Raw genomic sequence first — 15988 nt, 5'->3', positions numbered from 1 at the left:
GCATGGTTTTTATCGATATAGATAATACAATAATCTATCATAGACAAAACTTAACACGCGAAGTCACATAACACTTCGAAATTTAAATCAATTTTTTTAAATTTCGATTAACACCCGCTGCTCGTCATAACCTGTACGTGACCGCGGCAATGCTTTGATATTCAAACTTTTTTATTTTTATCTCGGCTACCGGGCAAAGGGCTATTCATGCAAAATCAGAATCGTAAAGATTTATTGTGTGTAGGTTGTGTTGTCGGGTGGGCTTTATTAAAATGCTTATCCTTTTCGGGTGTTGAGACATCCTTAGATATTAATGCTATTGTTAATACATGTTATTCTAACAAGATATTAAATAATATGTGTTTTTTATTAAGAACACATTATTTTAAAAACAGTTTCTTTCTACTCTTCTTGTTCATACTACTATTTGTTTTTTTGGGGTTTCAACTTTAGGAACTAAATCTTAAATTCTTAAAGTTAAAACGGAATATAATAGTTCATAACATGATTTGTAGTCTAGAAGCAACTCTAACTCGGGCGTGGAAAAAATGTCCATTCTTGTAAACAAAATCTTTTTTCTTTATATATATAAATACATATATAATAAACACTGGTATTTGGCGTATAATTCCAGATTTCGATCTAAAATATTCAGCGTAACGATGAATATATGTATACATATATTCATCGTTAATTTTGGTTATCTTTAGTTTGGCTCGATGGAGGATTTAGTTAAAAAAGATTTACACCACTGTAGAAATGATCATACTAAACTAGATTTGTATGGAACACTAAGATTGGTGAAACCGCATAAAGCCGGTCGGCAGTCGGCGGCGCGCTAATTGGAGGGCGCGGGATCAAAGCGAGCCGACTTTACGTACATTGATTAATTCCAAATCCGCAATTAGTACCTTTGAAAACATATTGGTACATCTAGATAAAAGAATCTTAATATTAAAAAGCTTATATCGTACTATTTCTTTAAATATTACAGCGATCTCCGATATTATGTGCATTAATTGTATTAAACCATCTATAACTGAGTCGTTTTGTACGTTTTCTAACCCGAGCTTTTGGAGACTTTCTTAATTACCCTTATAGATAGAAAAACTATTGGACACGGAACTCGAGGCCACGGACTTAACGAGTCGCGCGCCGTGCCATAAGAAAACACTGCTTACAACTATTAATAAGTATTTAGATAATACAATTAAATAGATCAGTATAAATATAATATAATGTACAAGAGATTTGGAAGAAGAACAATTCCAATAACTAAAATCCGTCCCTCAGGGGCTATTCGCACTTCGCTCCTTACGTAGTAAAAGCGGTCCTTTTAACAAGATCAACTCTATATTATGTCACAAACATATAAAAAGCTAAACGATTAGTCAATACCGCCGTGTAACTCTTACTAAGCTTCAAAAGAACCGCCCTTTTGTCCGTCTGCCCGCATTTACCCGTGAAGTGCTGAAGTTAAGTCAATTTCTTACGCCTTTCACTGTCGCTTTATGTCATTCGAATAAGGTTCAAAACCGCAATTCAATCTTAAATAGACTCGTTACTATGGGATTAAAGGTAATTTCGATTAATTCACTTTGATTATTACTCGGAAAAAAAATTAGAATAGAACACAGCATTCGAAATTTAAAACTCAACTGTTATTCTTTTATCGAATAGGTTTTAGCACCAAAGAGGATTAATCTTACGTAACCTATGTGGTCTCCCTGCAATGTGAAAAATTTAAAAAGAAAACTAAATTTAAATTTCGAACTGTTTAAGTGGCGGGTAACCATCCAAAGCGCTTCTAATTTATAATGAGCGGTTGTAATAAAATTGAACATCGATCTAGATAGCATCGATCGATCGATGAAATGGCTTAATCTTGCGTTTACAGAAGAGAAAAATTATAAAATAGCTAGCTTTCGTTATTAAACCCATGTACGCCATGTAATAGGAATAAAAGTTCAAAGTAATTTGCAATTATTATTTAAAGGCAAATTTCTTTATAGACACTTTCTTGCAACAATTTTTCTTTTTAAACTTATAACCGGTTCCCTACAGATGTTGCGCCGTCGGTGGTCGAACTTGGAACTAATTGTGAGCCATTAACCCGATTAATGCTTGTCTTGTGAACACTTTAGTACAAATGGATCTTTAAAAAAGAATTCCATGTGGTTTGTGTTATATTCAGCCAATTGGAGGCGTATAAAAGTGATCGCTCCAATTATATAACTCTTTAGAAGCGTTACAGACCTTTTTGGTCAAACTTGCAACATTCCACTTTTGAATTAGCGCTACTTTTTATTTTAGCCACATTCTATTTTTAAAACATCAACGAATTGTTTTCAGTATATGCTGTGGTTATACTTCTGACATAAACAACGTAAGCAAAGTTGGAAACGGTAAATACATTAATTAAGATTTATCACTTTTGCTCTCATTTAAAAAAAACGAAATATCTTATTTTTAAATGACTAAAAACATAAAACCAAGAATTCCCGATTGTTTAGTAAATAGGTGCTATAATAAGTGCACTATAGCTGCCATTGGCCAGGCTATTAATACTCGCATTCAATCACAGCCACGGTGGGTTTAATTAAAAACTCTATTACTCTACACTTTGTGGTTAGGGTGTTTTATATGGAAAGCCTTACGAATATACCAAAGTTAGTCCCGTAAAGGGGAGAAACGGGGAATGCTCATTTTTATCATTTCGTTTACAAGTATGTGATTTGAGCTTTGTTATACAATGGATTTTCCGTCTAAAACATCTTTTCTGACATTATTTTTCTTCATTAAACGCGCTTAGTTAAAAAAATTTGTACATCGGCTGCGTAGTAATGGATGAAAAAAGGCTATTTTAGTAGATACCCCTACCCCACCTAATTTTAGTTAAAACAGCTTCGATGCATAAACACGTTGTTAAATACAATAGTATAACAAAGTAGTTACTCATTGCTAAATTATTAATAGGCCGACAACGCACTCGTGAGTCTTCTGGTAGTGTTACTGGAATCGTGGTTTTACTTATAAAGCATCTCCTGCCCTTTGTTTCCTACATTCCATTTGTATTCAGATGATCTGGTACTTAATATGTGTGAGCACGCGTATGTGTGTGTATGTGGCTACCGTTCTGAACGATTCCTAATAATGGTAGTCGATTAGTCAAGTCAGGATTAGAACAACAATACGGCCAGTATTGTGAGCAAATAGACGGCTTATTGCGCTATTTGTTTAATGAAAATACTTCGCCATTTCTTACTTATAATGAAATATTGAATATAAGACACAAAAAAAATAATAAAAAATCAATGGCGCTACAACCTTTTTAAGTCCTGGCCTCAGATTTCTGTATCTGTTTCATGATCATTTGTTAATCTAATAGACAAGCAGGAGATCAGCCTTCTTTGCCTGACGCACGCCGTCGACTTTTTTGGGTGTAAGGCAAGCCGGTTTCCTGACGATGTTTTCCTTCACCGTTCGAGCTAATGTTAAATGCGCACATAGAAAGAAAATCCATTGGTGCACAGCCGGGGATCGAACCTACGACCTCAGGGATGAGAGTCGCACCCTGAAGCCACTACGCCAACACTGCCGCAACCAATGTTTATAATGTGTTCACCCAGCACAAGGTATTATAACCACGCAATTGAGACAACATTCATAAGCCACTGATAAAAATATTATACTTATATATATATATATATATATATAAGTATAATATGATGGCCCCTTAGAAAAAACAGAAATTAACTAGAAATTAATTGTATTTTTTGACGCTTTATGGTTTTTCACGTACCGATTCAGTGGCTTGCAAACGATTACGGAGAAATATTATTTAATTATTATATATATATTAAATATTGAGGATATTTTCTGGAGTTAAGACACTGTATAGGAATTTATATTCCAATAATCCGTGAATATCGGGACGTATTTGTCGAATGCGTCTCTTTTCGTCAAAACACTTTCTTAGACACACTTTGACGAAAAGAGACGAAAAAGAAGAAAAAAACTTTAATACATAATAAAAAAGCATGTATGTATAATTAAAAGAGTGTACTAGCCCACATAAGGATTCCTTGTAAGCAGCTAGTCTCTTCCTTTAGACGTATTAATTATTATAGGTAAGTACATGACGTAATAAACTCTAATAACACTTACAATTATATAATTACTATTAATTATATAATATAACCTAACTATACAAGAAGAAGAGGTACTCTCCGTCTCAGCATAGAGAAGATGTTGCTTAAGATTGTTAGTGAATGTATGAACTTTTAAATCCATAGACAAAAATTTATTTTTTAAGAAAGGGCCTCTGTAGGACACAAAGCATTGCGCGAAGGTGTGTTTATAGGGTAGCGTATGTATGTTTCCCTTGTGTATGATGTGTGGTTTAACTCCAAAAAAGGTGCTTGATTGGAACCCGCAAGAAAATCGGAAGCGTGGCCGTCCTAAGCAATCCTAGCATCGTGCAGTAGTAGACGAGGCAAAGAGAGCCGGAGTGTCTTGGAGCGAGGTGAAATACGAGGCTCAAAACCGAAAGCGATGACACACTGTTGACGCCATCTGCCCTTCGAGGAAATTAAATCAAGTAAAGACTTGTAGCTGTGTTTGCCTAGCTTCAGCATGTGCATCGCTCGCTCGTACGATGAAGGAAAAAATCATGAGTAAACCGGCATGTCTCAAATCCAATAATTGATATTTCAGACTGATTACTTCTCTATGAAATGATCAAAGTAACGAATCCGAAACCACGACCCATCTAGGGTTGTAGCGCCACCGAATATATAACTTTTAAGGAAAACACTTTTTTAACGGATTAAAGCTATGTATTATTATCAAAAACTTATAATTATTTACTTAATTCTAAATTTTAAATTTTTTTCCGACGTTTCGCGTGCTTTTAGCGTGCATGGTCACGATGATTATAAGTTTTTAATGATAATTTAATCCGTTCAAAAAGTGTTTTTCTTAATGTGTAAAAGCTATTTTAACAAAAGACAATACTATATATAACTTTTCTTAAATACCCGCTAAAGCCTTTCAACATCTTCAACGATTACAGTGCCAAGTAAAAAGGTTAAGAAACCCAAACCATTATCCCCGACCGCCAATTAAATTATTCTCACCTTACAAAATCGCCAGGACAATAAAGAAGATATAATTTCGAGATGCAATAATGTTGCAAAACACTTTGTCATCTGCGGTCGTATTTGTACCAGAGGTTTGGTTGCGTTTTATCTAAAACCGCATTCAATTTGAGACGCGGAAGCCGGCTCAACGGGATATTTGGCAAGTTTTAGGTCATATATTTATATATGAAGATTACGTCTGCAAGTGATATGATTACTCCTTCAAGAGGTAGCTTGAAGGTGATGCTACTAACAATAATAGTATTTAAGTATTACCTTAAGACATCGTTTGCGTTCGGGCCCACATCCCACAGGGAAATTGGAAATTGAATTTCAGTTTTTCATTATATTTTGAAATTTTACTTACTGTGTTCAGTTAATGTTTTCTTCCTAAAAATATCATTTAAGTTTCTTAAGGTGGTTAGAAATGGGAATGGTTAGAAAACACTGACTTAGACTAACTATGGCTTCAATGTAAACATTAAATAAAAACTTGTTACTCAGTTTTCCTGACACTGATTGCTGTTAAGGCCTACTTTAAAACCAAATTAAAAACAGTTTCCTCACAAAAGACAATTCAAAACAAATTAACTACAAATAGCGTCCTCCGCTAATAAAGATAGCGTAAAGTTTTCCATTTCCCGCCCTGTTATTTATCGCGCATATCTGTCATCCGTCCGCCATTGTTCTATATTTGAATCAACCAATCCGAGCGCGTCATTCTAACCAGAGTCACCAGAGACATAAACAAACATAATTCAATTAACTGGTTATGGTCGCAAGGCTCAAGCCTGCCCCCGGCACGAATTAAAAAAATTTAATCAACTTGACGCTCATGTTTAGTTTTCTTATCAAGTCTTATCATGTGTGACAAATTGTTGGCTAATAGATTGCTTTATCAGCTTTGAATAATGTGTGAGAATTATAATTAGACCGTATTAATGGTGTAACATACAACATTGTATTTGTTAAGATTGGTAATAATTTGTTATTGAATTTTAATGTATTCAGGGCTGTACTGAAATATTTACAAGATTTATTTAAAGTACTCAAGAACAGAGTGTTTTCCCTTTAAATAGAAACTGTAAGTAGTGTTATTGGACACTTTTTTCTATTAAATATCTTTCTTAGTCTATAAGGTTAGGTTAAAATTACTTATTAGTCTTAAGTTAGGCTAGATCGTAATGTCAAATTATGTCTGCACAACAAAGACAATTTATAAATTTAAAAAAAAAAAGTTATTTATAACAATACCTAATCGTATTATCACTGTTAACTAGAAAACATGGCTTGCTTCATTAAACATGTTGTGTTTATTTAACTTTTTGTTTCTATTTCTTTATCACACACTTGTTTCTATATCACAGAGCAGACGGTAAATAATAAAAATAGGTATTCCTCCATCTTTGATTCTGTTCCCTTTGGAGTAGATTCTTTCGCACTGGGGTTCGCTAATTAAAGATAAGTTGACCCCTAGTAGTACCAGTGACCCTAGAGCTGGTTTATCGCATAAGTATTGCAATACAGCAAGGTAATAAAGCCAGTATTGACGGTACAAAGGGCCAATTTTTTTTAAATTTTCAAAACAATTCTAATATTTATTACTATGTAGCTATAATATTCTTATATTATAATGAGTTAGATTATATAATGATGTAAATAAATATTGGATGTTATTGAATCGTTATATACTTATATATTACAATTATGATTGAGTGTACCACAAATAAAATTGAGAATAATTGAAAAAGCATTTGTTCAATTCAAAAATGCATATTTTAACATCTTCAATTGTTAGTATTTGGAACAATGATCTTTATGCGTCAAAATATGTTTAAACAAACATGTTACTTATTCTGTGTTCCCTGAGGTGGTTTTGGCTTGAATGAGTATGAATGAACGATATGAATGCAACAAGTCGTGATGCGAATTGAATGAGATGCGCAATTTTTGGAAAATGAAGATTCTTTTGATTAACTGTGGTTTTGTATGTATTACGCTGTAATTATCTGTACAGATGGCGTTTTCGCCACCATTGTTATATCAGTATTAAATGTGAATTATTATTATTTTAATTATTTTTAAAATGCAGTCAACCGCATTTAAATATAAATTACTTGCAAATTAAAGAAATTAAAAGAGTTTATGTTTTAATAAAATATAAAAGTGAGAATATTTATTTCATTTTTGACACCGCTTCCAAGACGCAAAACAGGTCAAATAGGAGGAGCTGTTATCTTCAGCGTGTGACTTTCTACCCTGAAGTCGTAGGTTTCAATCCGGGCTGTGAACCAATAGACTGTCTATATTTAAAAGGAACTCGTAACTTGAAGAAAAACTGATGAAACAAATGATGACACTTAGTTTTTTTTGTATGTAAAGATATATATATATATATATATATATATATATATATATATATATATATAACAAAAATATGTGAGTATAATATTAAAACATAAATTATATTAATTATTTACTTTACCTATATCTTCTCTCTCATCTTATATAAAAACTATAAAAAACGATAAAAAAGAATTATACCTAATTCGACCACCTGACGAAAACTCACAGAACCATCACTAAAACACATAATTATTGTAAACGTCGGCGTTGAACAAAGGAATCTATTAACTTATCTAAATCAATATCTTGGGAATTATCTTCGGAATTGGAAAGGTGAATCTTCGGACACATCGCTACACTACTGTGCAGTATAGACAGGTGTATGATTTTGTTTTTTTTTTAACTATTACATTATTATTGAATTAGTGTTAGTATTCAAACATAATCTTAATTTTTGATACTATTAATAGATAATAAAAGCATTTTTTTATTCTTTTCCAAAAAGTTAATGTTAAAGTTAAAGTTAATGATTTTTAAATGTGTCATCCTTTCTCTTACAATTTTATAAAGTTTTAGTATTTTTAAAACACTCCTTTTATATGTCGGTTAATGTTCTATAAATTTGACCCTTCGGTCGGTTTATTTACAAAAAGCCCTGTAATTCGGCACTCGGGGTGTCCTAATGTCAGGGTATTAAATAATGACTTGCTGCATACAAAATAACCCCCACGATGTGAGACAGTGCACCTTACATATAAATCCATAGATAATTTTATTTGGTATAATTTTTTCATTGAATCACGAATATACTTATATTCCATTATACATATAATTAGGTTTTATTCCATTTGACGTTACGGGATACAGAACATATTTATGAAATCATAGTCTATTAACATTAAAAGTAAATAAACTTAATTGAAGCAGCAAGTCCTAGCCAGTCGAAAAAGAAACGATATTAATACATATTTACAAATGTCATGCTCAAAAAACAGTTGCACCACATTTCGTCGAATGACTTGTATTTCGATGGACAAGATAGGACACGATGAAGGTATCCGAATAATATAATTAAATTAACCACACCTGCCCTGCTCTAATTTTATATGAGTGAGGAAGACAAATAATGCACCTTGCAGTATAATTTTTGGGACATTACAAAATTGTAATTTTAATAAATTGATAGTCATAATACAAAACACAACTCCCCAGCACTAACGGTATGGTTTTATTGGATTTTTCACCAGCATATACATATGAAATTTTTCAAAGCGCCTTATAAATCGGACAAATTACATTAAATCGAACAATACTCCGTCTCTTCTCATCACAGCATGAACACAGTTTGCCAGAAAGAGACAAAAACCTTAGATTGATTCGATTTTTAGATATAAAAACGCGTTTAATTCCTGTTTTTATCAAGTAAAAGCAATTTTTACATTGAATAATATTAATAGCGTTTTTAACACCTTCTGTTACGTCAAAGTTAAATGTCTTTAACTTCGACCATAATTTAAATAAACACGAATCGTACAGAGCACAAATAAACAACGCAAAACGAAGTTAAATTTATTTTTTAATGCTCCATATTTGACGATTGACCTGACAGGCCCAACTGTCAAAACAATTTCATGACCATGACAGATACCGCAAAATACAGATTACCAACAGAATTTAAAATTTCTTGTCAAATAAAAGAAAGTATATAATCAATCGTATTATATTTCACATGGAAATTTAATTCAACCCCCATTTTGCCATAACAATATGAAACACCCCATCGATTTCCAATTTAATCGAACTACGAAATCAATTAGTCAGCATTCTATGGTTTACTATAAATGCGGTATAATGGCGGGAGCTTTTTGCCGCCTTTTTTTCTTTTTTTCAAATAGAAACGTGCCGTTTCTGACACCTTTCGGACCCCACACGGGCAATTTGTGGGGTAATAACTTCGAACAGTGGAATTGAATTATTGAAACTTTTTATAGTGGTTTTAATTACTTTAATTTAATGCTATGTAATCGTAGGGATTATCTCGAAAAAGTAAAACAAAGAAAAACTAAATAGATACAGACTATATACAAATATGTAAAGTTGTCTATGGATTACGACCCAATTCAATAATGCCTCCTAGACATATTAATATAAATGCGAATATAAGATATTATTTACATAACGCACCGTTTACAACTGTCATTGTCACCTAGTGAGCTACGAGCAACAGCTATTTGAGTTAATACTTCTTAAATTTACTGGTTTAATAGTTAATACAAAAGTAGTAATGTATAAATAGTTATTTATTGACGCTCTCATGACTGACTGACTATGATACTAAAAACAATTATGATTTGTATGAAATATTCTACGTATTTAATAGCTATAAATTATATTGGCATGTACATAGAATAACGTAATTTCATCTCAATTGTATATAAATAACACCTAACAATGGATATAGTTATCAAATGGGCATTAAACATATTATTTTAATCCAGATCATATCATGATAATCGCTTCATAAATGTAAACTATTATTACAGGTACGACATTGTTACCTATACAAAAAATTGCTATATGCATATAAATTAAAATAAGTAATGTATGTAGAAGCAGAATTCTTCTAGATAGCCTAATTCTTGGTAGCCTCTTATACCTTACTACTACTTATATACGAAATAATTAAATGTATGCAATTGTCTGTAACAAAATCGTGGTAATTTAAATATGGCGGGAAACTCGGCACAGATTACTAATGGACTTAAAAAAATCATTGTCTATGAAAACGATTTTACATCCGTGTTACATTTATATAATGGTTGGTATAATATAGATGTTCCGATCATTATTGCCCCCCGGTGGGGGTAAAAAACATTTCCGTTTAGGAATACAAGAAATTACTTCCTCAATCAACGGGTGTCAATGACAAATGACTTTAATATTTTTTTATCTTATGATAGAATGCATTTTAATTTATACCTGCGTGAGATATATGTTATGAAGCGTTATCCGTTTTTACTATTAACTTAAATGTAATGGAATTAAAACAAGGAAATCCTTGGTCTGAAAATCAAAAGTACGATTAAAGATAGCCCTAACTATTGCGACAAAATCAAAGGATCTTTTAAACTTATAGGCCAGATAACCAACCTATTTTTTGGCTATAGATACAAGTCTTTCAGACGGAATAATAGAGATTAAAGTTGACTTCAGATAACATAAATTAAATGATTCGCTTTTTCGTATTGCACCAATATAAGAAAAATAAGGGATTCTTAATTTAAACATCATCGATTTTTTCATGGCAACATTTACACATCCCGCCTTCTGACGTTTTCAAATTTGGAATGCCCTTTAATATGATGTCTTCTTTTGTAAAATAACAATGGCGTTTTTGCACGCACCGTATAAATTACACTTATAGTGTTCAAAAGACTGAATGGCCGCATATGCATGCGTTCTTTAGAACCTCATTGATTTGCTATTATTATGCCATTAATAACCTATTTGACATTAAAGTTGCGAAATAAATGTACGTACTCGTGTAAGGGACATTATTGCATCAATATCGTTCTTCATTATACTATTAAAGAATATCATGGACACATTGAAAGATTAAGAATTTAATAAAAGTGAATGTATGTACACGCCTCATGAATGTTTAATACACCAACATAGTAATTGCCAAAATCATCGATGACAATTTAAAAAAATACGATCGAATAATGACAGAGCGCCTCGCGCCGCGCGCAGATGCGCCATTCAGAAATCTTTCAATTACGAAAGCCGCTCTGTAATCATAAAATAATCACCTATTCCGACACAAAGCACTCGATATTAGCCGTGTTAGCATATCTCTTTGTATTCGCCCAATAAGTGTACGCCTCAATGGGAAAGAAGACATCGTGTGCGTCCGGAACTATCATTAGCATTCGATTTTCAAATCTGACATAAATACTTTTCAATGACATTTATTTTCTTTTTTAAAAGGCAAGATGTGATTAATGGCCAGTGTATATTTATATAATAATAATATAATAGTAATGTAAGATTTTAAAAGTTGTCCAAAAGTTTTTATCAAGACTTCTACAACAGTTTTTTTAAAATAAAAACAAGTACATAGAACAAGTTTTTTTTAAAAACAAACGAGCAAGTAAAAACCAAAAGAACATTTCTTTTCAACTATATTAAGAAATATGTTATTGTGATAATTTTGCCCTAATTTTAACTGATATTCAAAAAAATTGTTTCCTTTTAAAAGTTCTGATGAGTTCCTCTAGAGAGATACTACACCATATAAGAACAGACAATTTGTACACATGTGGAATTGCAGATACTTTTAGATTATTAAATTTACCGTTATTAGTAATTCTTCCGAATTCGTAGTTGACTACATACTTTGAGACTTACAGAATCTTTTTTACTATCAAGAATGAAGCAAGTGTCTGCTCGAGACTTCATAATAAAGCTATTATTCGTTTTTATTATAATTGCTGAGGTTAATCGTAAACCTTTAGTTCTAATGAAGTAAACTCGAAAGGTTAAAAGTTTTATTCGTACAAATAAATTGATACAAACAAATTACTGAACATCATACATATAAAACTACTTGTTCTGACATAATCATTAAGCAAGGAATTATATAATCAGAACATGGCAATCGACAAATGTATGTTAAAATATCTTGTCAACCCTTAGGTCGTGCCTGGAATCAGGGCTGCACCAATGGATTTTTATGATATTTATTCTATGTTTGCAATTACAACTTGCTACTGTGATTTTCTTATTTGTTTAATGACAATAACATATGATGAGAAACATGCTATAATGGTTACAGTTGCTTACATGTATTCTGAATTAATCTTGGCGATTTAAAAGAGAGTATATGTATATATGTGTGTGTGAGTTGGACATTTCTTATCGTCCGTTCTACGCCTTTATAGGGCAGTAAATGTAAATTTAGACATGTTTTCTGACGTACATATATTTGGAATTTATTTGTAAAAGAAAACATCGTCTTAAAACTCAAAAATTACATACTCATGTCAGGCACAAGAGGTTTTAATTGTCTATAAAATAAAGATCAAACCCATTGGGTTGTAGAGCCAATGGATTAACACTATTCCATAATTTAGACTAAAAAGAAATATCTTTTAAAATGATAAAAAGCGTCAATTGTCACAATTTTCTTTACGTTCTTGAACTTACGCCTACAACCGTGATAGTTTTATAAATTTGTCTGTCAAATAAAATTGTTTTATCGAATACATACATATCTTAGTACCAAAGGCTGTATTAGAAATAAGGCTTATTATAAACAATAAAAATCACGTAATATAGGATATTGGCATATGGAATTGAACTGGCTTGACTGACTTATGAAAAAAACTAAAACAAATATAAGTATCGTGATACCTATCAAATTCTTAACCTGAAGGCAGAATAATTATATCTTATACTTTTAAGTCAAACAACAAGCCATATTTTGATGCCACTGTTCAGTCAGGAGACATAAAATAGTCATTTTTAATAGGTCTAATCTTATACATATATCTATGATAATTAAAATGTGAATTTGTTAAATTAAGAAATCTGGCAGATAAAACTTTCTTATTTAACGTAAAAATTTCGCCTTTCTGTTAATAAATCTGTGTATAAACTAAATACTAATAGTATTATAATTGAGAAGTAAAAGTAATCATAAGAATCATTAGTTAGAAGCCAATTGAAGTCTTAATATGTATTTGATGACGGTTGTATTGACAACTAGTATATACCAAGGTATAGTAATTTATAGTCTCTGACTAGTATTCAAATGGTTTGTACCTGGCCATAAAATCTGCAAAAAAATCAAATGGTTTTTCGAATTTCAAATGGAATTTAAAGCAGTATTTAGGCATCTGTAGTTGATTTATTCTATCCTGGTATAATGAATATCCAATTGTTGCTTCTCTTGTGTTGGGGATTGATATTATTATTATTATATAGTGTATGTTGATGGCTATTTTACATTCTAATCCACTAATGTAGTTAGTATACATACAATAAATGTTGATCTGATGAATGATGTTATCATTTTTAATTAACCTTTTCTTTATATCTTACAAAACAAGATTATTAAATAATGTAATAAAATATTGAAATAAGTAAATAACGTGCTTTTAATGATTGAAATGTTAATATAGATAACGTAATTTGGACCAAGGACGAACTATGAATAGGTAATTGAGCCATTAGGCATACCTCATGTCATGAACGAAATTATATTTGATTTATATTTAGTTATTTAGCCATTATAATCAACATTTAATGGAAAAGATTTCCGAGGAATTAAAACATTTGTTACAACGCAAAGCCAAAAATGGCGGGAGGACTCGCTCGTCAATTAGTATTTTGCATTTTTTGGCAGAGATTATAGAATTTAGCTACAAGGGAAGAAATTATAAGGGGTAAATGTCCATAGACACTAAGCTGGGCTGAAAGCTAGAATATATCTTTTAGCAATCATAAATGGATAACCTGTAAAATTATAATATTCCATAGAAAATAGAATGTAGATAATGTTTTTGATTTTTTTTTAATCTAATACCTCATGAAGGATAGGATTTACAACTACGGATTGACTATGAACGATGTTTTTTTTAAATTTATTTTGATGTAAATTGTAGAATTATCAATTGTGTGTAAAGTTGTAACAATTAGATATGAAGAATAACTGCTACAATTCACATATTGGCTTTTTTATTATATTCATTTATTAAATAAATTATCAACAGTAAAGAATTAGTTTGATAAGGAAAAAGGGAATGACACATATGTTTCGGTAGTAAGGGTTGTAAAAAGAAACTCCAACATGAGCTTTTGTTTAAATAGATTAAAGGCAATGAAGGTCTCGAACACTTTCAGTAAGAAAATATTTTTGATATTAAATTATAATATAAACATTCCGTTAATCATAATAAAAGTTGCCTTTAAAATAAACATTTGGTATTGGATTCCAATTGGAACTATTTTCTAAATTAGTTTATTTTTATAAATAAGCATAAAACATAACTTTGTCAATGTTATAAATGCGTATAATATATTTTTCAATGACTTACCTCCATTGTCAGGACTGTTTGCTTCAAATGTTTTGCTGGTCATGTGGAATAGCGCATCTAGTGGCGTATGTGCAGCTGAACCCTGCTGCGGAGGCCGCCTGGGCTCCGAGCAGCAATCAGACGCTGAAGAAGACCTTTCTGACGCTGAATCACAGCATTCTGCTGGCAATTCCCTCGGTCGCAAAAGACCTAGCGCTGCCAAACGCCATCTCTCTCCGTCCAGCAAAGCCGCGCCAGCTAAACGCTGCAACCGCTGCAAGCGCTCGAACCCCGACGCATCCCACGGCCTGACAATACGCGGCGGAGTCCGCGGACTGTGCGACAAAATGTCCAGAATCGAAAAACTCTTCACACCATCGCCGCGCCTCTCCTCGACCGGCTCGGAGGCCATCTTCAACCGTTTCAAAGGCCGGAAATAGTCCTGGGGTGACGGCGAACGCGACGGAGCCGGCGACGGTCGCCCAACACTGATATCGTCCTCAGAACAGCTGTGCCCTGACATTGACTCCTCCTCCATAGTTCAATTCACATCCATCACACAACTCACAGAAATCGGATGCAACATAGGATACGGCTGACAGATCGACGCGCCTCGATCAACTGACGTAGTGTGTGACAACCTTGCCGCGGGCGGGATGAGTGGGCGTGGCTTGTTTTACGCCGACTAATCAGAGCGCGTGGCGTTAGTGCCGGCGTCCTCTAATTGGTCGATGCACGCTCGCCGACTGCACGGGGCCGTCACACATGGCGCTCCAATAAAAGTTTTTAATCGTGTTCGGATTGGGGGGAAAGATTCGTGGTGATTAATTTAGCTGGGCAGGAGCGGAGGCCCGTTTAATTACCAGGATGAAGACGCGACTCTAACTACGGCTCCATTATTTAGCGCCGATAAGACTGACGTTTGTCACTCGAGAAATTGCCAGTTTTCTACGTTTATAGTTCATCGGCTAATTGTCTGTCGCGTGAATTGGTTATTAGATTTATAGAGGAGCGCAACACATGTTTTGAAGTATCGTTTTTTCCTCTCTTACTCGAGTTTTTAATATTTATGACTACGTTGGATTAGAGTTGTCAGTTTAATAATTTAGCATGATATTGCTGTTTTGTATTACAATATTATTACAATTATATCAAATTAATTTTAATAATGTTAGTGATTAAACTTTTTAAGTAGCCTTGCTCAGAGGTATAAAATCATTTTTATTGTCTTTGGTTAACATAGCTTTTACACATAGAAAGAAAACTATATATTATAGTATATTATATCTATCTACAATCCGCGAAAATAAAGGACACCGTGAGTCATTTGTGAAAAAACCCGGCATCTTTTAGTCGATACCAACTCCGGGGAAATAAATACAGATAACACAACTTTCTCTACAGCTGTGATACTTTTGACAT

At 32.7% G+C, this 15988-nt stretch overlaps 1 protein-coding gene across 1 annotated transcript in view; it reads right to left on the bottom strand.

Moving 5' to 3' along the window:
- LOC123709780 (homeobox protein BarH-like 1b) overlaps window positions 1-15169 on the bottom strand; it is a 47734-nt gene extending 32565 nt beyond the window's left edge. Inside the window, exon 1 of the mRNA XM_045661324.1 lies at window positions 14588-15169. Within this exon, the coding sequence (XP_045517280.1) occupies window positions 14588-15104 (517 nt within the window). The 5' untranslated portion in view covers window positions 15105-15169. The remainder of the gene's footprint in view (window positions 1-14587) is intronic.
- Window positions 15170-15988: the final 819 nt, after the last annotated feature.

This window comes from Pieris brassicae, chromosome 1 (assembly GCF_905147105.1).
Source record: "Pieris brassicae chromosome 1, ilPieBrab1.1, whole genome shotgun sequence".
NCBI classification, from domain to species: domain Eukaryota; kingdom Metazoa; phylum Arthropoda; class Insecta; order Lepidoptera; family Pieridae; genus Pieris; species Pieris brassicae.
This window is presented reverse-complemented; position numbering and strand designations above follow the sequence as displayed.